The following is a 24,569-nucleotide window of genomic DNA, read 5'->3' as shown; positions in this document are numbered from 1 at the left end:
GCTTCAAGGTCACCTTTACACTGCATTGTAATAGAGAGTCATCAGAAAGAAACATAGTTAAGAAAGCAGTACCTGGTTACAGGCTGACTGAATTCTACCTTGAACCTTTTGCATATGCTTGTTCAAAGGAGGACATTTATAAATATTGTGAATTTCACCTTAACTACTCACATTTACACCTCCATTCTTGGATGCAATTCACACAGAACCACAACCTAAATTAGCCATTCCCTTACATTTATTGACTGTATTCTTGAAACCTTCAATTCCTCCACAATTGCAAGCTATTACTGTAAAGGCTGCAATTAACAATAATAGAGAAGGATCAATTTTCTATACATTACACCATATAGGCTTTCTACTAATTTCTATCACAGCTAAAGAGTTTGTTCACTGTCAATTTGAAGTGCAAAAGATTTTAACAGGTAAAAAGCCTTACAGACCTCAGCATAAGTCCAAGTCATTAAGATGATACCTCAGCGCACTGAGAAGAATCCTCCAACTCATGCCTCAAACAGCAAAAAGATGACTGAAATAACAAGCAGTATATGTATTTTGCATTTTGAATTTGTATTAAGGAAGAAAAAACACTAGGCACTATATAAATAAATCTATTTCATTCTCAGATATTTGTAATTTTACTGGGAATAATACTACAATTCAGACAGAATAAAAAAATCATAGAATATGCTGAGTTGGAAAGGGTCCATAAGGATCATTAAGTCCAGCTCCTGGCCCTACACGGGACACCCCAAGAGTCCCACCATGTACCCGAGAGAATGGTTCAAACACTTCTTGAAATATGACAGGCTGGTGATGTGACCACTGCGCTGGGGAGCCTGTTCCAGTGCCCAAACACTCTCAGGGTGAAAAATCTGTTCCTGATATCCAACATAAACTTCCCCTGAGAAAAACTTCAGCCCTCAGGTCCTGTCATTGATCATCATAGACAAGAGATCAGTGTCTGCCCCTTCTCTATTGCCTCGTGAGGAAGCTGTAACTGCAGCAAGGTCTGTCTTCAGCCTCCTTCAGGCTGAACTGACCAAGTGCCCTCAGCTGCTCCTCATATGGCTTTCCCTCGAGGCTCTTCACCATCTTTGTGGCCTCCTTTAGACACCCTCTAACAGTTCAATATCTTTCTTTTATTGTGGCACCCAAAACTCCCCCCAGCACTCGAGGTGAGCCCATCCCAGCTCAGAGCAGAGCAGGACAATCCCTTGCCCAGCTGGCCATGCTGTGCCTGATGCCCCCAGGACAGGGCTGGCCCTCCTGGCTGCCAGGGCACTGCTGACTCATGCTCAACTTGCCATCGACCAGGACCCACAGGTTCCTTTCCATGGCACTGCTCTGCAGCATCTCACTCTCCAGCCTATAATTATAACCAGGGTTGCCCAATCACAGGTGAAAAATTTGGCACACGATCTTGTTAAAAAACAGCAGAATAACGAGGCTCTTCACCATCTTTGTGGCCTCCTTTAGACACCCTCTAACAGTTCAATATCTTTCTTTTATTGTGGCACCCAAAACTCCCCCCAGCACTCGAGGTGAGCCCATCCCAGCTCAGAGCAGAGCAGAACAATCCCTTGCCCAGCTGGCCATGCTGTGCCTGATGCCCCCAGGACAGGGCTGGCCCTCCTGGCTGCCAGGGCACTGCTGGCTCATGTACAACTTGCCATGGACCAGGACCCACAGGTTCATTTCTATGGCACTGCTCTGCAGCATCTCACTCTCCAGTCTATAATTATAACCAGGGTTGCCCAATCACAGGTGAAAAATTTGGCACACGATCTTGTTAAAAAAGAGCAGAATAACAAAAAAGCCCTAAAAGATTTAGCAATTACAACAAAATTTTTGCTGCATTGAGTGGCTCTGGTTATATTAATTTAGTTACGCCTTTGATGGTTCTAGAGAAAGATACTCCATATAGTTATCCCATTCCACAAAACCTCCAAATTCCACTTCATAGAAATTTTGAAGGAATGCTCTTCTCAAACTGGCAACTAATCTGATAGTCATAAAATAAAGTCTGCATGTTGCAAGATATGAGAATAAGGTCTTCTCCCAGTCTTACGCTTAAGTATTCAACTTCATTTTATTTTCTGCTCCAATATAGTAATTTGAATATGCCCTGGTAGAAAAATGTTACTAAAATTGAATTTGAAACTGGAAAACATTCTTTAAGACTTATTTAAGGTCATTTTTGTAAAGAACTGTGTTATTGCCATAAAGGTTTGCTCATAAAAATAATAAAAAAACAAAACACAAACAACAGAAAAGGGTCTTTACCGATTTCTGTAGTTCCCCATCTTAATTTCTATCACAGTGTAAGTTGTGGTTGAAATGAAAGCATTTTAAAGTAAGTGATATTGAAATATGGATATAGAAAAGTTTTCCCTTTGTACTGCAATATTATTGGAAATCAATATGAAGCACAATAATTACACTGGAGATTAAATCAAAAGCAAATTGCATAGAAAATATTCTATTCTTGTTCTCTTTTTATTTTGTAAGAATAGGGATCTTTTACCATTGCAGCAATGGTTTTTTTTAATCAGTGACTTATAACAATAACCAGAGAACGTCAGCAGTACCTGCTACTCAGTGGATACCATCTTTCACAGAGAGAACAGGCTTCTGATTGCTGCCAATTTAGAGTCTTGCATCCCACTGTGGATCCCCTTTCAAACTAACAAGAAGAACTGCCAGGTGCCAATTTGTAGGTTGCTAATGGCTTAACGAACCTTTATTGGCATGACAGCGAATTTGTGAGTGATTAGTCCTGTGTTTCTTCATACTTCATACTTGAATGCCGGAGCATGCTGTGCTGGTTTCAGCTGGGGTAGAGATAATTTCCTTCACAGTGGCTGGTAGGGGGCCATGTTTGGATTTGTGCTGAACACAGGGTCAATAACATAACATTTTTGTTATTGCTGAGCAGAGCTTGCACAGAGCCAAGGCCTGTTCTGCCTCTCATACAACCACACTGGGGAAGGAGTTGTTGGGAGGAGACAGGTGACCCCAACTGACCAAAGGGGTGTCCCAGACCATAGGAAATCATGCTCAGTATATAAAAAAGGGGGGAAGAAGGAGGAAGGGTGTACATTTAGAGTGCTGGGATTTGTCTTCACAAGTCATCGTTACATGTGATGAGAACCTGGTGTCCTGGAGATGGCTGAACACCTGCCTGCACACAGGAAGCACTGAATTAATTCTTTGCTTTTTACTGCTTGTGTGTGTGGCATTTGCTTTCCCTATTAAATTGTCTACCTCAAATCACAAGTTCTCTTCTAATAAGTCTGATTAGAAGTCATGAGTAATATACATGACTTTTCCAGCTGCAGAAAATCTTCATATCATAGTCCACCAATATAAATATTTTAGAATTTTGAAAATGTGTTCAGAAGTAAAAAGAGGGAAAAATGTGTGGTTTTACAAAGGTGAGAATTTTGAAAATGTGTTCAGAATTTAAAAAAAAAAGAGGGAAAAATGTGTGGTTTTACAAAGGTTCTCTCATAAATATGTTTTATGCTTGTGATTGAAGCAACATTTATGATTTCTAGTTAATCAAATGTGGTTTTGTTTGGATATGTAGGGTTAAAGTTCAAGAACGGACTTACCTGCATAGAAAGCAAGCAACTCAGTGCCTACATTTTAGAAATCTGTGATTCATAGATAAATCTGGAAGCTGAGTTTCTAGAAACTCTCTATACCAGTAAGAAAAAGACATGCTTTTCAACAAATCCTTCAGGGTCAACTTATAGACACCCTAAACCACCAAAAAGGAACCACAAAGTTCAAATACATATCTCAGTTTTTGTTTATTCAGAGCTTAAGCATGTGAAACAGGACTGCAAAAATCCACAGTTAGTAGCAGCCATAATTATAGCACAGAGATTTTTGTAAAACAGTTTACTATTCATTCAACTTTCTACAGGTTACTGTCATGTAAGCAAGAGCAGCCAGATCCAATTTGCCTCCCAGGTCCTTTCCCAGGAGAAAGCCATGCCAGGCTGGACGCTGCTCGGGATACTTGAGGTGTGTGGACAGAAGGGCACAGAAGAGCCAGTGGGACAGAGAAACACACAGACAAAAATGGCTCTCAAAGCAACCCACAGGTAAAACCTGTGGGCAAGCAAAAATGGGCGGCTCACAGCTCCAAGCTCAGTTTTTATGGACAGAAGGATGACATCGTAACTCCATTTGATCAAAAGCCAGGTAAATTGCACTTGGAGTAAATCTCCCTACTGAGGGAGACCCAAAATAGACATATGTTTTTATTTCCCCACTTGGCACAGGCAGAGGATAGCTGCTCAAACAAAAGTAATTCTGGGCATGTGCAGAGACAAAATCTGCAGCTGAAACAAACCAGGAAAACTTAATGGCTAAGAGAAAAGTAGTCATGGAGCAGAAGCACTCCTGTGGTTAGACAGTCCACATGGAGAACAAAATGATAGATTAAACCTACACCCTCAAGTGTATTGTTCACTTTTTGATGTGCCATACCTTTTTTGGTGAGTCTTACTTTTTCCAATTAAATAAGGGTTGTATATTAGCAATCATATATATTTTTATCAACAGCAAATCATTTAATATTTGTTTTCAAATTCACTAAATTACTAAAAATGTAAACATGTGGACAAAAAGCACATATGGAATCCTGTAGGAATTCAGATGTATTCAAATTTCATCTCCCTGTGATTTTATGATTACTTTTGAAATGGCCTGCTTTAATTACCAAACATCTGTTACCCAATAACTAAAGGCATTATGTTTCCTTGCATCATAACAAAAAGATACCCTGTTTTGCTGAATTCACCACACATGGAGCCAAAGAAAGTTAGAACCATGCTGAATCTATAAGGTTGAAGCCTTGCCCTGGTTTGAAATGTGTCTACCTTCTGGGCCTTTGGAAAAGCTTCTTCATCAATGGATGGATTGAGATGGGTGATTGATGCTCCATTTTCCTGTACAGAGGACAGATCAATCAGCAGCAGCATGTTGGACAGTCAGCTGTGTTAGTGTCATCCAGAGTAACAGACATGATTCCCACTCCAGAATGCATGAATTTGTTTTGTGAAAGCATTCATTTACAGTATCTACTTTTCCTTCTTTCCAAAAGCCCCAATTCACAAAATTTCTCTGTACTTCATTAATTTCATATGTGCTGACTAGGCTCTTGACTCCACTATTCAGTGTCTAGTGCTCATGTCTCTTAGGGATTGGACAATAAATATTAAATTGTATAAATTACCAGACATGTGTGTTGTGATTTCTTCCACAATAGATCCCAGCAAATCAACATTTGTAAATAGTTTTAGATTACTGTCTAATGTACATTTTCCTCCTCGGATTCAAGGGAAACACTGTAAAATCCAAAACAGCTCTGTGTGGGGTAGTCTCCCTATTATTACATGCATAATGAAATCCATCTGCTTCCCTGGAAAGCTAAAAAATAGGCTTTAATTAAGTTTAGAGTGAGAGTAAATAGTAATCTGGAATTAAAGTATATTAAATAATGCTAGAACAATCTGAAAAAAAGCACTATAAAATCACTGAGAAATCCTTGATTTAAATTTTGAAAAGGACTGAGCATGCTTAAATAAGGTGATACAGAGTACGTAATACATTTTAGTTCTGTTCTGGATGTTCTTGACTATTCAGAGTTTTAAATTCCTCAAACTGAAATTAGATTAAATTGATTTTTTGGGCAGCTTCTTTCTTCACTATGTCACTATGCAAGACCTTATTAATTTGTGTTATTTGTCTCATGTCTCATTTCCTATTAATTCAGATTTTGACCCAATGTTTAATTTCTTTTTTTTTTTTTTAATCTGGGAGCTTTCTTTTGTCATGAAGGTTACCTGTGCACGCTAAACCCACTACAACTATTTGCCATCTTATCCTTCTCACAGCTGGAATAACTGGTAAAAGTGAGGTTTCCCAAAAGAGTGCATAAAATCAGGAGTGCATGGAAAACTGGGGAAAATTATTCAGATTACGCAACAAAATTCTGATTTGCCAACTGTGTTTATATTTCTGGCCTTTATGCCTTAGTTATATATGTATATATACACACACTTCTTATATGTGTATTATACCAATCTCACCCATTTACTTTCTCATTATTATTTATTATCATTCAGTATGATTTTAGCCCTGCCCCTCCAGAAGGCTGTAGCTGCAACATCCAGTATACAAAAGAAATGCTAATTAAAGTACCTTTGGGAGCAGAATGGAATGAAAGAAGGTGATATTAAATATTAATCATAAGAAACAAGGCAGGAAGATTTTTAAAGGTGGAAGCAAATAAAAGTGGATTATGATAATTTCTGATGGCACAGAAGATTAATCTGCACTTTCACACAGAGATCCTTCTCTTTTCCAGAGTCACCTTTATTTTAAACTCAAGATGGAGTTATTTTTGCCTAATTTAAGGAAACCCCACCTTCATGATAAGGACTTGAGGGATTTAATGTTACACCTCTTTTCCACCTCTTTCCTAAACATTAAGCACAATAATGTGTTTTATTACTTTGTATTTCTGTAAAACTATCACTAAAATTCTGTCTTTAGTAAACATATTTTTATCTTTCAGTCTCTTCTAGTAGCAAGAATTCCTCTGAAATTTTGGCACACAAAAACACAATCCTCATCCAAGGGTTTAGTGAATTTTAAAAACCAGGCATTGCCATGCTCAGAGCCTTGCTTTCTCACCATTCATCCCTGAACATGCAATAGTAAAAATCATAAAGGCTGCCTGCAATCCGTTTGACAAGTGAAGGTATCATCAAACATCTAAAAAAGGTTTTCTGAAAGTCAGAATCCCAACAGCAGACAGGCTACCTGAATATGTTTCCATTATTCTTAATTATAAAGGTGTTTGCCAGGAAGAGTCTATGTTACACACTGTTGCCTGACAACAGGTATCACCTGATGGAGCCTTGCTCTCACCACCCTGTCACGACTGCCCATCCTGCTTCTTCCAGATTTTCAAAAATACTTCTGGCAATGTTAAAACTGATTGTTGAGGATCAGTAAGTTTGCCCCGAGATGTTTGTCAGACACAGTCAGTGCAATCCACTGTTCTGCAGAACATCTTGTATGTAAGTAACCAGCCAAGCTGTTGCTACTGGAAAAAGGACAGTAAAGCATAACCAAACCTAATGTAATAGAATGCAAAAATAAGAAGTTGGTTAGAAGATTTGAAAACAATGCAAGGAAATAATAAAAAATTGGTTTATTTCTGCTCAGTTTCAGCCTCAGTTTTCTGATTCAGATTATTTCTATCTTTTTTCCATGAATAGAAAGGAGTAGTATAACACCTCTGACACATTCTCTTAGTGAAAACTAAAGGTCAACTCATCTGCCACCTTAAATTAAAGATATAGTCTTCTTCTGAATAGATTTTGGTTCCCTCCCCTGAGCCCTCTTTATAGCCCAAAGTTGTTCAGATGCAAATTACAGTTCAGCACCAGCCCCACCTGTACCCCCTTTTATGCTCACTTACACACCCTTTTAATTAACATAACTGAAATTTATCATAACATGGTACATTATACAGCACTCATTAAAATAACTAATGGTACTAAACCCTTCCAATATACTGATTATTCCAAGCCTTTCAAATATCCTGATACTACCAATACCACAATAATATTACATCTTTCAAATAGGCAGAGAGATACTGGCATCAGAGGAAGGGAAGCGAGATAGGATTCCTGTTTTCTTTCCTACACTGTGAAACTGCTCTGCAGTCAATCAGCTGGGGCTAGGACCCAGTCCCGGGAGGCCTGCCTTGGCAGTGCATACTACAGGAAAAGTAGGATATTGGTATTCTCTTCTTTTTAAATCACCTTTTCCTGACATACCCTGGTGAGAAAAGGGAGAGTAAGACTATCCCCAGCCACCATATCCCAGCATTCTGTCTCTGAAGGCAAAGTCATACCTGCCACTCTGCAGGGTTAGGAAAAAGCTCTGGGAGAATTGAGGAGGACCGACTAAAACAGAGAGTCACTACAAAACGACAAAGAATGATTACTAGAGACTCAGCATTATGCTAACACACACTCACTCTGGTGTTGCTGCTATTTAGAATCACAATGCTGTCACAGATGAGCATATTGCTCATCAGAAGGATGAAATGGGCTTTAAATAGGTTTAGGGAATCTGCATTTCCCTTTTGTAATGCTGATTTTCACAGAAGTACCTCTTTTGTCTCCACACTGAATTTGATGGCTCTCTGCACTTTGTACCCTGACCTAGCACCACCTGCCAGCCCTGCAGACTTTATAGTACACATCATGACTGCATCACAACTGAGAGATTTTACAACAAAAGATACTTACTATGTACAAAGATTTTTCTGACAATCCTACATAATGAATAATTCTGCAGGATGACTGAGAAGGTGGGTTACAAAATATACCAAAAGATTATAGAAACTAAAGCCAGTCCTTTAGTTTCCCCTATGTTAGATTTCAGGTACAGGGCTGTCACATCCACTTTCAGCTACTGTTTTCATTGTAGCAAGATTGTCTATCAGCTCACGTTCCAAAAAGCACATCTTTCAAAACAGCCACTGTTTCTAAGAGCTGTCAGTGTCAATAACTGCACCTTTGCCTCGGGAAGGATGCATACCCCTTATTCTCAAGAGGCCCAAATGCTAAGGATCTGTGTGACTACCTTGTATTTGAAGCAGAAACTCAGACTGGCTCAGTTTATTTCCTGAGTGCTGGGTTAATTTCTTAATCGCTTGTAGATGAGTCTCAGCTGATGTGCAGGCTCAGCAAATACCGATGTATGATTTGTGTGTGCACTAGAAAAGACCTGGGTCCACACGGCAATGCCACACGTAGGTGCAAGCATACCTAGTTCACAGTGGGAAGGAATGGGTTGCACAAGCCTCCTCGGCTACCTCTCCCATTTTGCAGTACATTTATATGACTGATGCCAGCAAGACAAATTTTCTGCTGTGCATTTTTATTAGGGATTTAATATTACACAGGAGAAAAATATATAGATAGTATTTAAAGGAAAATTAACAAGAGGTATTCCCGTGCCAGCAGTAAAGATGTACAAAATCAGTGTCAAAAACCAGTGCACTCACGTATTCATCAGCTTCTGCTTCTATACATGTCAACACTGAGAATAATAGTTGCAAGATCTCCCAAAATGCTCACTGCTAGTAACGTGGGTGGATGTGGCCCATCAACAGCAGTAAAAACATATTGCTTTAAAACAGAGAAACTACAGGAAGCTGCAAGGAGACAGAGAAGGAGGTTTCCCCTTCAATCTCCCTGGGCCAAATGAAATACTAAAGAACAGTTACTAATAATAATTTTAAAAATAATAAAAAAGACCAAAGATACATAATTTCACTAATTTTTAACTTATTGAGAAATCAAATGAGCATATATTTAATTCATAAATTTGATACAAAACAGGTCACTAGTAAAAATTTCTCAAAGCCAGTTCTAAAATTAATTTTAGAGCAAACTAATGGTCACTCCTGTCAGCATGCAGTAACAGGAACGCTTTTTGTGCTCAGAAGCGGCTGCTATAGTAATTTTGGAGAAGGTTTTTCATGAATAACAAAGACAATGAATTTGTAAGAGTGAAATTCTGACCAGACTCAATTGTGAAATGTCTCTGCACCAGCCACATTACAAATTCATCTTTCTATATGTATTAATGGTATCCAATTTATCTCATGTACCAAACCAGAACTACAACTTAATAACAAAGACAATGAATTTAAGAGTGAAATTCTGACTAGACTCAATTGTGAAATGTCTCTGCACCAGCCACATTACAAATTCATCTATGTGTATTAATGGTATCCAATTTATCTCATGTACCAAACCAGAACTACAACTCACCACTTCAAAATGTGTTGTCCAATCTATATAATTCATGATACTTCAGAAAAACTGAACCCCTGGACTTCACTTGGACAACTACTTCTATCCCCTTGTTATGCCCTCTTTCCACATTCTATACTACACTTTTTATTTTTTGCATTTCATTCATAGAACTGCAAAACACCTTTCTTAGCTGTCTTTTACACCTATCCAAAGCTGTTGATTTTTGAGCACATTGTAAAATATTATTAAATAGAGAAGATAAACAGGTTGTACCAAAAGCCCAACTTCCCCAGCTATATCCCATTACTTCCATGGGATTACTGCAGGTTCTGTCTAGCTGAGCCTTATAAACTGAAAGCTCATTACTGTTTTGGGCACTAGCTGTACTTCCAAGACCACATCTTCCAGTACTGTTTTGCCTGAAAGGAATCTACATTACAAGCTCCATAAAAAACAACCAAACACAGCAAATGAGATATATATTACAAAAAAATATGTCTAATTGAACAGAAATTCTAATGTACATATATTCACTAGAGTCATAGTTGTATATTCCATTCAGCAACAATAGTAGGAAACCAGCTTTCGTGTCTGTGAGTTTAAACTTTGCTGTTGTTCTTGTTCTGGGGTTGGGGTTTTTTTGGTTTTTTTTTATGATAACAATTATTAATACAGCATTTTTCACTCCAAAGCAAACAGGTTCCAGAAACATTTGGCTAAAAACACAATAAACAGGCACTTGCAGGTCCCCAAGCTACCTAAAGACAACAATCACACATTTTCATAGTCCTGGGCAAGAACCACAGGCAACAAATTCAGCACTATGTTATCTGTGGGCTATTTGATCTCCTTGCTTCTGGGGACCTGTTTTATCTGTTTCAAGTAGTGCAGGACAACATTCCTGGTTTTTCTCCACTTCCCTCTGCCGGAGATACCTTCCCCTTCTGCTTACATTATTCAGTTTTAGCACCTGCTGAACTTTATATTCAGATTCAGGTGCAGCTCAAGCCCAAGTATAGGTAACAAAATACTTCTGATGCACTTCCACCACTGCAACAAGCAATCTACATTTCTTCAGTGTAAACGTCAACACTAGCCTCAGGTATCTGAATTTTACAGAATGTTAAAAGCCATATCTGTTGCCATCTTGTTGCAAAAACTTCATACCTTCTTGATGATTCCTCATGAGCAGCTCCTCACAGCACTGGCTCCTCCTCCACACAGCCAACAAACCCCATCTTACATCTCACCCAGCCAACCTGCTCTTTTATAACACCCCTCCTAATTGGATCCAGCTGTGGCCTATTAAGGGCAGGCTTGTTCTTCATTCTTGGTAATTAGCACAGCTGTAACTCCTTAGGGGTGATATTACCTTCACCACTATCTCTATTGTCCTACATTATAACTATCCACACATATCTAGTGTTTTGCTTGGTTTTTAAAGAAAGCTGGAGCTATGGGAACATGGAGGAAGATCGTTGTTTATAATTCCTGCTAGGAAGAAGCAGGAGAGCGAAAAATTGTGAATTTTATTTATTATTTAGTTATAAATTATGCCCTGTGCACTCACTTTAAAAGAAGAGCTTTTTGATTCATTCCTTCTAAAGATCTAAATATGTAGTACTATACCAGAGTGACAAGCAATAGTAGACCAAATGCACAATAAAATGAAAATTCAGGAGTGAGTAAAAAAGGCATACACAATCAAACTGATAAAATTTAGGAGAATCTTGCAAAGTTCTTTGCATGATGTGTGTCTGTCTTAGTGTCCTCTTCTTACACTAATGTGATTACAGAAAACTGCTTAAACTCTTTGCAAAGGAGTTGCCAATAACACTGCATCAGTTCTTTTCTTATATTCCTCCCAACCACACAACAGTATGGGGATTTCTGGGGACTTCTAAAAGTTGGGAGACTCTTACTGCAAGGTTTGGTTCACTTCTGAGGAGTAAATTACAAATTCCTCAGGTTACTATCAGCTGCACCAAGGATTCACACAATGCCAGGAAAATAAAAAAAGAACACTAAAGTGTGGTTACATATTTCAAAAGGAAATGAACATAATTTCACAAGCAGAAAGATGACCTTCTGTCTGGTGTGACTATGGGTCAACAGTTTCCTTGCCCTAGAAACGCCAATGTCACTAACAGCAGCAGCATCCCTTACTCCAAATTTTGACTAAAAATGAGAACCTAATTTTCAAAGTAACTTGTGTCAAATTCTATGGCACATGTAGGTATGTAAGAGGACAGGCATAATCATAGATTCATAGTCCTTACTTGTTTTGAAATATATTAGCTTATATTAATCTCAAAATAAATTCATTATGTTTCTGAAGGTTTACTCACCACACCTTATTCATTTCAATGAGAAGTTGCAACATGTTCTATGCAATACATGCCTGCATATTTCATTGACACAATCACTTTATGATTAGTATTTTGTATTTTACTTAGAGATAGATGAGCAGAACAAGAAAGCTTTTCTTCTGAAACTTTTACTGTACAAAGGAAAATATCATACAACATGAATATGTACCTTCTTTATCATCATGGCGTATGATGGCATCCTGTATCATATCAGCAAGATGAAAACAAACTCGTTGGTTCTTTCCATGTTTCAGCTTCTTCCCGTAGCCCTCCCGTTTCTGGAGAGCTTTTTCTCGCTCGTAGTACGCCTTTATTTGGTCACAGCGCATGCGCTTGACCAGCCGCTGCCGCTGGCCCAGGGGGAGGGACTCCAGCAAGCACTGCTCAATTTCCATCTCATGGGTCCGAAAAACATTACATAGCTGGAAACAGCCTGCAAGGAATTAAACAAAAGCACATTTAGATCTTGCTTTCAAATGTGCCATGAAACCTCCACCAATTATGTTGTTGTTCTAACCATGTGCAAGTGCATCATGTAAGCTCCTCCTACTCGACCAAGGCTGACTACATAGAGTCTATGTAGTCTATGTCATTATCATTTACATTTTGAAAATAACACAACTCATTCCATTAAATTACTGATGCATTTTTTAAAAGCTGGCTCAGTTCATATGAACAAATGTGAATAGAAAGAAGGTTGAAAGTTCAAATGCGAGATGGGAAAAATATTGAAATATTTCAATAAAATTCAAGTGGCTAGCACTTGCTTACAAACAAGAAACTACTATGAAGACTAATGCTAGTTTGATGCCCATGCCTCATTTTTATGCATTTTCATCTTGTGTAGGTTGGCAAATTCCTGTATTCAGTGAGAAGAAAAAGCATCATATAATAATTTTAATGAGTTCATTAGCATGCAGCGGGCACTCAGGTAACTAACTACCTCTTTAAAAACATTAGTCATTTCAGATTTCTAAACATGTGTATAATTTTTTTTTCTAATTTTATAAATGTTTTGATTGTATAGAAATCAAAATTGATTGTTCTAATGAAACAATCAGATACTAAAATCTTAATGTGGAAACAATCACAAATGTATCTTTGAACCACTCACAGCACTTCCTTTAAGTTAGATTAATTTTTTTGGTTTTACCATTAAATATAGTATTTTTGCTGATATTGCAATAACACTGTTTTTTTCAAATATGTTCCCTTTTCCACTGACAGCGAAGACCAAAGACTAGGAGACTTGAGTGCTGCGACTTACTTTTATTTTATGTTACAAAAGGAGGCAAATGGATTGTCAGATAATTTTATTGCCCAACTCCTTGAATGTGAGTATTATTATATAATATTACATGTATTCACTATAAATTACAACCCATGGTCTCAACCCAGACTTCTTCAAACTGAGGAGGACACATTTATCCAAAAAGTGCCCAGAGTGTCTTGTTGGGAAATTCTATGACAGAAGCAGACATAGAATACAACTCTACCAGTCAAGTTCAGTCAATTATTTTTAACATAGGCTACTCTCTCCTATAATTTCTGTTCTTTTCTTAGCATGCCCTTCTAGTTAGAAGAAAATGAGTTGTCAAACTAAAAACTGGAAACACATATTGGCTTGCATTAAGGCAAAACACAAACCCTTTCTTCTTGCATGTCAACGGCAATAACTCCTGCTGTATAAAACAAAATTTTCCACTTGACCTTAAATTATATGTTTCATTTCATAGCAAAAATTATATGTTTCATTTCTTTTATTTCCTTGTTGGAAGACACAGTGAAATGAATGGGTAACTCTGTAACACTGCAGAAGATATAACTTTATTCCTGGTTTCAATCCCAGTATTCAGAGCACTCAATCCCAGAGCTGAGCCATACTCAGATCATCCTCCTCCTCAGTCTGAGGTAGTTTTCAACTGTATCTTCTTTTTCTCATGATAGGACTGCAGAATAAGCAAACTTCAAATCTTCGCTATTAGAATTGTTCTGCTATGTATAAAATATTTCAGCAGCCAAGCCTTTAGCCTACACAGGCCTTTTGGCTTGTAACACCCTAAATTTATATGCTAACACTTCTAAATGTGGCTATAATGACTGCCAGCAAGGCTCATAGCCACAGAGGGAAAACCAGCTCATTGTGTTAAACCATTTTTGCCTGCAGCTGGGAGCCCACCCCTGCTCTGCTCATTCCTTCTCCTTTATGAGGGGAAGGAGGAGCAGACCTACACTTGAGCTCCAACAGACTGCACCTAAACTTGCTGTTTACATTTTGAAAACTCACCTAAGGCTGAGAACTGTGGCTACTGTCTTAGTCATAGCTGTAAATCTGCACTGTCTGCTACCCAAAGACTTTAATGGTATCTTTGCTTTTCCTCCACTTAGCTCATGGGCGGTCTCTGTTCTTAGGAGGAACTTGTAGTGTTTGCTGCCATATCACAAATGAGACTGATGCAAGCTGTAGGACATCTTTGCCATCACACTGCTCTCCTCTTCCAAGGCAAGAAATCAAACAAATCAGCTCAGTGTCTTGGTCAAACACAGCACAGCAAAGATGCTCTCTCACAGGCAGATTCCAGTTTCGGGAAGGATGCTCCTGGCTTAGCGTCCTCTGCCTCTCCACTGGAATGACTTTCAGCTTGTATGAGTCTTTGTCTATTTGCCCTATGAGGAACAGGGCTTGACTACCACAACTGGCCTCACATAGCAGTTCCCAGTGTGTGGCCAGAGTCAAAGCAGTTCAGGCCAATTGAGAAAAGGACTCTTGATCCATCTGGTCACCTGTCTCAGCTGAGAATGAATGAATTAAAGATAAAATTTCTTTTCTGAGCACATCTGGAACCTGATACATCCCAGATGAGATCAGTATCTGACTGTGGGTGTAACAGCTGCAGGTCAGCAACCTCATTAGATTAAGCCTAGATTAAGAAACATAGTATAAATGCAAACAAGGCAAACTGCCTGAATCAATCTTTCAGGTACTCATCTCTAAGGCACGCACCACTGAGTCCCAGTTTTAGAACCAGGCAGAGCTCTGCTCTGTGGTCCTACTAAGCACTGTCCACTGTAACCTCTGCACATCCTTCAGCAGGGTTGCAGCTCAAGTCAATCAATTCCCGGCCTGTACTGAGGTATAGGGTTAGTCTGCCTCAGGCATGAAAATATGCACTTCTTGAACTGCCCGAAGTTTCTATCAACTCAATTCCCAGTATTAAGCTCTCCCATTTGAAGTATGACAACTACTCTGTCCTAAGTGAGCATTGCCAACAGCAGCAACAGGTTCAGCTGTAAAGAAGCCCTCCAGGGAAAAAAGAGCTGCTAAAATCCACAAATTTATTAGATGGATATAAACAGTTACTGCTTAGAGAATGACAACTCAACCACAGTTAGATTCAAAAAAAAAAAAAAAAAAGCTATTAGAACCTCTTAAAAAGTAACATGTGCAGCAAGCCTGTCCATCCTTTCCTTCCCCATAGATGGGAAGACTGGCACAAACTGCCATACTAATTTGGTACAAGAACACTGTATGACCCCCCCATTAAACAGCAGAAGATAGATGGAAAACATGATTCCAAACAGAGCTGGTTTTGAGTGGGCAGCATGGTAAGGATTTGTGGGGAGGGAAAAAGGTTGTCGTCTGAATCTATTTGCTTAAGAGTTTGTATCTCATGACATAAGATATCAGATTTGAAGATTATTTCATGCAGTTCTTGGCTCAGTGCATGACAAATTACACTAATGTGCAGGGACTCAATAAGGCCACTGTGATGGTCATGACAGACTGCACTGGAGAACACCTTGGCAGTGTCTCCCACGAAAAAGCTGGCAAGGTTTACTGGGTTATTATTTATTTAATGGGATGTTCTGGACAAAAGTGACTACATTAAACATGATTGTCAGTATGCATAAAGTTTTAAGGTCTGCATCTTCTGTATAAGCACACAATATAGAAACCTCTATAGAACACTGACATATTAAAACCAGAGAAACTTTTACTATGTTACACTGATTACTATTAGTTCAGGACAAAGGAAATCATTACCACTGTAACCAACAGGAAAAAAAAAAGAAAGAAAAAAATGTTCCAATGATGCTTGCTAGCAAAGAGCTGCTTCATTGACTGGTACCACCATGAACCACAAGAAAGAGAAGAACTGCTGCTTTAAAACAACAGTTTCATAAAATTGTAGCAATTTACTCACAGAGAGTATGACATCCACATCACAAGACAAATTACAGTTTTGATCCTGCCTGTATAAACAAGAGATTTCTGAGTAAAGAGGAATGGTTTGCTTTGAATTGTCACTGGTTCTCACTGTGAAGATGAGAGAAAGAATATTTTGTGACATTACAAGCACCACCTCCTGAACAAAATGAAGAGCAAAGGAAGGGTGATGGGACATAAACAGAGAGGAAGAATGGGTACTGTTACAGAAATATTCTTCCATCTTCTGAAGATGATTTGAGCTCAAGTCACTTTACAGTATGTAAGGACATTTTTGCCATTTCTTTTCAGAAATCATATTGATACAGGTTTCCCTTATACTGCTTCTTATGGCTTTACATCTATTAACTTTAGTCACTTGGTCTGCCATTTAAATTAAGAGACTACTCATCCTAAAAAATGCACCTCAGATGGTAATTCACATTACATGGGGGTGAATATGTCTCTGGGGGTTTATGATTATGTCACAGATTTCCAGAAAGTAAACCTGAATGCCTACATACATGCACACACAGGCTCACCTCTCTGCTCAGACCTATTGTATTTTGACGTTGCATGTGACTTTTCATTAAAGGCAAGCACACAATAAAACTGTTGACATTGCTTAATGCAGCAAGCCTCTCAAATAAGGTGACATGGACTGTCACCTTAAATTACAAATTTCAAAATAATAAAGGACATTCTTATCTTTATTTATGCAAACAAGCTGATTTTTATGATATTTTAAACAATGAATAATTAACGTTCTGGGTATCTGAAAGACTACAGTCTTTATAGCATTGAAACAAAATATAGAAGGTTTAAAATAGCTGCAAAAATGGTAATCTGAGATTCTGAGAATGTATACTGCAACCAAAGAAATAGTCTTTAGGCAGGTTAATCTCACTCAAGGAAAAAGACTAAAAAAATCCAAAATATATACTGTGTTTAGTTTGAGTCCTCTGACACTTTGCCCCTATCTTTGTCTATTCTTGCTACAGATATGACATCAGCCCATTTTCACAACTGCAATTAAACATCTACATTCTAATTTAGATAACTGAAATTGTCCTGAATTGCAGAAAGATAAAAATTTCAACAACTTCAATAAATGTTTAAATAGATTAGCATTCATTCAGCAAATAAAAAAAGACTTTTTTTTTCTGTAAATAAACAAAGACAGCACAATTGTACAACACTTTTAAAGCTGGCTAGCTAACTATAACCACAGTACTAACAAAGATATGTGGGAAAGGCATGCATTGAGCAGCAAGTGCTTTGGCACTTACAGATTCAGATACATGGATGGTGTATATCAGTGCAGCTTCATCCAGTATAAAAAGCTACATTAATGTGCACTCCATGCTGGCTAACAGAAGTCAGACCAGAAATTTAAGCACTGGCCCTTTCAGTAATGCACTTTGCTGTTATGCATAATGATTTTATTATCCAGGTGTTGTTTTTTTCTTCTACTAACAATGCATATCATTTAAATTTGTTATGTTGAATTAGAAATAACAATTTATGAGTATTTATGAAGCTGAGACAAATTTCATATGAAATAAGTGTTATAAATACTATATTACTGAAGTAATAACTGAAGTCATTGTGTCTGAATCACAGATCAATGCATTTTTTACAGGTGCTCTCTTCAGAAATCAAAAGTTATTATGTATTTTCTACTGATCTTACAGTTTCCAAAAGAAATGTGGGTAAGAACAGCCACAGGAAAGGCTGGCTTAGGTTAAATCCATCTCAAATTGAAACATTAAGGTCAGCATCAACATACTTGGATTTGAAAATCCTTTGTTCAGCACAGAGAAAATTACTTACCATTTGAACAGCCTCTCCATTACATTTATTAAGCTGTGAATGAAGCATGGTGCTTGCAACCACTCAGCCTGACTTCCACAGCTGAAACCCTTCCATCAGGTCAGAATGGATCTGTTCACTGTAGCAATGGACTTCATCCTTTTTCTCTTTTCTTGGTTCCCCTTCCCACCCCAAAGGAGATAATCATGAGGGAGCAGTATAACTATTTACCTTGTAAAGAATGTAAAGAATTCAATTAAGGCTATGTCTTCTGAGAATAAATTACATTGCGGTAAAGGAGCTGATGTGCTTCTCCTATTCTTGGCTGCACAGAGCTTCTTTTTGATCTAATTAGAAAGTTAGGCCTCTTAAATGGCATGATACACAAAGCTTCCTCAATTTCTGCTTAACACCCAATTCTGTCTTTGCTGAAGAGCAATCCTGAGCACATTCAAGCAGCCACTCTCTTATAAAACCCTACTCCTGTATGCTGCTCTTCAAGAGCCTTTCGATGTGACTAGACTGGTAAGTAGGAACTGCAATCAATTTCCAGCTTGATACCAAGGAAAAGTTACTTATCAGATGTTATTTATCAACTCTACAAGCTTCCTAACAGACTCTATTATCTATCTATCAGCAATTCAGTGAAGTTTCACTGGCATTTTCTAAAAATTTATTATATTTAAATCAAAGAATGAACCAGTTTGGGATCTTGCTATTGTAGTGATAGAAGAGAGTCTGAATAATACCTAATTAAATATAACAGAGAGCTCTGCACTGTCATTTGTGATTTATGCCATGCAGCAACCTGTGACATATGGAGATTTTATGTTCTAGGTAAAATTCATTAACTGTTTGCCAGCTTATTCAAAAATGCAGTCAAACTCCTTGCCTGTACATTAGCCTTCAGTGTAATGAAACGCAGGTTTCAAATACATATATATGGGGTTCTTCTCATTTTTTAGAAACACAAAAATTCATTTTCTTCTGTCTGTTTTTGATGTACAGAGAATTCACAAGTATGAATGGTCTGAAAGTCTGTTTGCCCCAGAGCAGCAGTCCTCACCTGTGGATCACATCTAGAAACTACAGGAATGCAAGCAAAATGAACATATATGATCTGGTCAAGCTCATACTGTTTATTTTGGTAAAGCTATTTCCCATCTTCTCTCTACTGCCATTATTCCTCTGTACTCCCTTGGACGATGAGACAAAGGTGCAGTCTGGATTCCCATAAACCACAGCATATTTCAAGTAATTTCTCCTGTAAACATCAGAACCTTATGTGAAACAAACTAAGACAGCATTGTCTGCTCTGGAGCACAGGAGTTTCCAACTGGAAAGACTGCAGAGTGTGGGATATGAGTAAAACACATTAACCCATTCATCTCATATAATATGCCAGGTGGACTTTTTGGAGATGAAAGTCTGTGCTCAAGATAAATTCAGGGCTTTATTGTAACCTCTTTAAATAGTGAGTGTTCAGACAACAGGTTGAAACACTGCTTTTTTGGAATTTAAGTAAGTTTTTTTTAGCAATCAGCCACAAAACTTAGGATATAAATATTCCCTGACCAAAAAAAACCAAAACAAAACAAAAACCAAAAAAAAACCAAACCAAACCAAACCAAAACAAAAAAAACCCAAACCAAAGCTTGTCAGTTAAATGTCACACACCAGCTCATGTTCACTAGTGAAAGTTCATGCAGAAAAAATGAAACACATGTAGACAGCACAGCATATAGTCCTAGTTCTCCACTGATTTTGCCGAGCTCTTTTGCTCTAAGATATAATTATCTATTTTTGTGGCTTCTAAATTTCACAGTATCTAAAATGAAGACTGCACTGCAACATAGGAGAAAGGTGTTTTACAATATAAACCCTGGTGTTTATATATGCTCTAGTAAGTAGTAGGAGGATATATGTAGGCAGGGAACAGTATTTGAGGATAAATGCTTTTTGAAATAGATGAAAGATTGCACAGGAGACAGGACACACAATATGGGGGTGTTTCATCTGTCCTGACTCCTCTCAGGAGGAGTCTCTAGGTATCATCCATAGCCTTTGCCATAGAGAGAGCTAGTAGGGACACTTCAAAAATGATCCAGCAAGCTAAATAACAATGCTATAAAATATCAGCACTCCAATGCCTTTCATTGTTTATGAAGTGTAGACACAGTCTCTGAAGCTTGCCCCACCAACACCTTATCTTTTGCTTGCAGGAAGGTAAGTGGTACAAAGTGTGCACGGCATTGCTTTTCACCCAAGCGCTGTGGTTTGACTCCAGCCACCAAACCCCACACAGCAGCTCAGTCACTGCCCCACCAGCAGGACTGGGGAGAGGATAGGAAGGGTAAAATAGAACTCATGGGTTGAAATACAGTTTAACAGGGAGAGCTAAAGCTGAAAAAAGAAATTAATTCACTGCTTCCCATGGTTTGGCAGGTGTTCAGCTGTCTCCAGGAGAGCAGGACCCCATCACGTGCAATGGTTGCTTGGGAAGACAAACACCATCACTCCCTTCCTCCTTCTTCCTCCCTACTTTCTATTATAAGCATGAGGTCCTGTGACCTGGAATATCCCTTTGGTCAGATGTGGTCACCTGTCCTGGCTGTCTCCTCTCAACCTCCCATGCACCAACAACTTCCTGCCCACCGTGGCTGTACGAAAAACAGAAAAGCCCTTGTCTCTGTGAGCCCTCCTCAGCAAAAACAAAAACATCTCTATATTATCAGCCTTGAGTCCAGCACAAATCCAAAACAAAGCCCTCTACTAGATACTGCGAAGAAAATTAACTCTACCCCACCTGAAACCAGCACAACAAGAAGAAGAAACTTACTTGTAGCATGCTTAAATTTCCTTGCAAGACTTGATGTTACTCGGTACCTTGTGTGACGAGATAATGGCTTGTAAGCTAAACCTGACATCCATATGGTAGAAAAGACACATTATAATTTCTAAGCATAATTAAATAGTTGTACAACACTACTAGGCAATGTAGTACTCACTTTTTTTAATAAATCATGTCATAATTAACCTGGTTTTGAAACATTTTCCTGCAAGTGGGTAACGGATTTGGAAATTATCATGGGGACAAAACCCACAAGATGCATATACACAAGTAACATAATCACAAAGACTTTGTTTCCTTAGAAAGATCAAAGCAAAATATGCTTATGTGTTTCCCAAAGCTTAATGGTAAAGCAGCTTTTATTTTTTTTTTAAGAAATAGTCCAAGTCCCTATGTCAGGATCTGAAGAGAGAGTTTAAAGCAATCAGAAAACAACAGTCATCTGATTAACACTGTCTGCACTAACACATTTTTATTTTTAATATATATCTATATACAGACAACTTAGAAGAGAAAATAAACTGGCTGTTTGCACTAAACCTTACAACTTTTGGCTCTATGAATTTATGTCACTTTTTACTTGGCATTTTCAGAAGCAAGCAATGTATATTTGTTACAATAATATATTAATTAATGCTTGTCACCTGCAAAGCCTGTGAGGAGATAGCATCAGAATATTTGGTCATATTTGAAGAATCTAAATTGCTGTAAATCCCACCAAAGCAAGTAAAACTCTAGAAGCTCTAAATCAGAAGGCAGAATGAGAACAAAGAAGAATTGGGTTTGCCAAATGACAATAAAGAAAGATAAGAAAAAACAGATGAGAAGTCCTCCAGAAAACATAATTTCTTCTAGTCCTTGCTCAGACCTAGCTGTCTTTATTTGACAGCAATACAAGACTTATGAAGTGACAATTAAGTTTTGACAATAACAGTTATTTCCTTACAGTACATTAAATGGAGAAGTAATAACACATGCATCACTAGCCCACACTTTCAGGTATAGGACAGAGAGAAGGGAAGCACTTGCACCAAGGAAGAGACGCACTGGAAAATTCTTCCTGCCATCGCAGTATAATATAAAAGTTTTGTTACACAGGTACTTAACAAATACACAGTGAAAAACACTAAGACTGTTGTTAATACTTGTAAATCTGAAATTTGGGAAAGTGAATTAACACACTAGTGCACAGTCAGAGGAAGCCAAAATTATAGTCGCTATACCTCAAGTGTACTGAAAAAGTTTAACAGCAGCAGCAACAACCAACTACTTGAATAAAGAAGCAAAAAATCAGATTGTTTCAAAACCTGGGGCCACTCTTTTATCACAGACATTCTCAGATATCACTATTTAGTCAGCAAATATGCCAGGGCTCAAGAGTCACACAGCACATAAGAATTACAGAAACCATAGAAGAAAAACACATAAATCAAAATTTGCAAAAACCTGCATATATAAAAGCATTATGTGACTCAAGACAAAGAGGATATTGAGTATCATACATCATAGGGAGTTAAAAGTCAAAAAGGAAGCAGTGGTTCACAGACCTAGCCATAAGGACTGGCAAGCACACAGGAAAGGAAATCCTATGCCAAGTGAACTGTGGTTCTACACACAATCTAATAATTTAAAGACATTACTGTAAAGTAAAAGCAGATGGAAAAGTAGTTTACCACACAGTGGAGCTAACAAAAATTCTGCAGCAGAGCTAATATGCAGGCCTTTGGTCACTGTTCTGTGTACATCAAGGGACTGCCATCTCAGTTTTCAAATAGCAAGAGGACTGGAAGCTGGCCCTCCTCCATTCTGCAGAAAGGCAACTTATCTGGAATATTGCATTCAATTCTAGACAGTCAAATTGGAGCAGTTCAAAAGAAACTACCACAAATGGTTTTGAGGCCCGAGGGACTGATTTATGAGGAAAGATGAAAAGAATTAAATATGCATAGCTTAGCTAAGCAGTGACTAAGGAGAGAAAAGTTAGCAGAAATTTAAAGAGTGAAAGGGAAAAAGAAAGGCTATATACCATAAAAGTAAAGAGAATATGGAACAATAAAATGAATTTAATATAGTGCAAATTTAGGCAGTGTACAAAGACAAAAATAGCATATATAGATGAGATTAACAGGTAAAATCACAAAATTGCTTGTTTGGTGTACTGAGTGGACAGCCACACAAAAGCAACAACATGTGCACAACAGCTCTGTGTTTCTGGCACTCAGGCCAGCTTCTTCACTAGTTCTGAAATTTCCAAATGACCCTGTAAAGCTCTGTAAAAAGAACCCCTCAGTAAAGTGAAGAGCCAATCCCTGAACATTTCTAGCATGTAAAGCCACGCCACTGGCATCTGGAAACCTTCTCTCCCTTGCACTGGCGAGGTAATTATTGGGTATGTCCTAGGTGAGTCTGGCTAAGGCTAGAAGAGCAAGGGTGATTGCTAGTGAGAGCTGGATATTCACAGGTAAGTGTAAATGAAAGCAGGCTTAGTGGCTTTCCTGACACCAGTGTTTACAGCAGCCTCTAAGGTCACCTTCCACATCTACCATCCAGCATTACACTTGTGGCCATATAATACTATAGGACAGCTGCAGTAGGACAGAAACAGAAGTGAAGATAAGCATTATAACATTTGATTGTTAACACATGCAGCAATGTCCTTTCTGGGTCAAATTAAAATAGGGAAGTAGAGGAAGAGAAAGAAGAGGAAGAAGAGAAAGAAGAAGAACGTGAACAGCTTGATCTCAGTTGACCAACTGAAAAAAAGCAGTACCAAAGGATGGACTCCTAATCTACACAAATCTTCAGGCACCTTTACTGAAGAAATAACTGGATGAATATAAACAGGTTTTACAGATGTTGAAGAAACTGAAATAGAAATCAAACAGAAATTATTATTGCAACTCAGACATTACTGCTCACAAGAAAGAAAAGTCACTCCAAGACAAAATAAATCTAAATATTCATTGCTGATTATGAGGAATTAAGTCATTTAGTTTGCCCTAAAAGCTTTACTTTTCACAGCTATGTCTATATGATTTACACATGCCATTTCTACAACTAACATTAGTACTGCAGCTAACAGAATCAAATAATTGTGTTGAAAGGAAAGCAACTGAAAAACAAGCTGTTCAATTCATGTGCAATCTGAATATAAAATGTCTCTCCTTTTACATAAAATGATTTTTGAGTAAGGAATATATTGTTCTAATGTTTCTTTAGAGCTTCCTGCAATAATCTAGCTACCTACAGACAAAAATACTATTCTTCCCACAAAGACAGAAAAAAGAGGAAATTTCTACATTGCTGCTTCCCTTGTTTCTCAGTTTAGATGTCAACATTTACAAAACTTTTCAAAAAAGAAAGCTTTGATTCCTTTTATGGGAAAGGGATCACATTTGGAAGCTATCAATGAAGTCTCAAAATATGACCTTAATACATTGCTCTATTTTCTGTAGATGCCTTTACAA

The 24,569-nt window shown here is 38.0% G+C and overlaps 1 protein-coding gene across 4 annotated transcripts in view; it reads right to left on the bottom strand.

Annotated features, from left to right (window-relative positions):
• Nucleotides 1-24,569, bottom strand: part of MYO16 (myosin XVI) — a 362,051-nt gene that overhangs the window by 250,405 nt on the left and 87,077 nt on the right. For all 4 annotated transcript variants that reach the window (XM_039714365.1, XM_039714364.1, XM_039714366.1 and 1 more), the window contains exon 2: nucleotides 12,402-12,665. In XM_039714365.1, coding sequence (XP_039570299.1) covers nucleotides 12,402-12,627 — 226 coding nt within the window. In that variant the 5' untranslated portion in view covers nucleotides 12,628-12,665. The remainder of the gene's footprint in view (nucleotides 1-12,401; nucleotides 12,666-24,569) is intronic.

Source organism: Passer montanus, unplaced genomic scaffold, assembly GCF_014805655.1.
Source record: "Passer montanus isolate IOZ18808 unplaced genomic scaffold, ASM1480565v1 scaffold3, whole genome shotgun sequence".
Classification (NCBI taxonomy): domain Eukaryota; kingdom Metazoa; phylum Chordata; class Aves; order Passeriformes; family Passeridae; genus Passer; species Passer montanus.
This window is presented reverse-complemented; position numbering and strand designations above follow the sequence as displayed.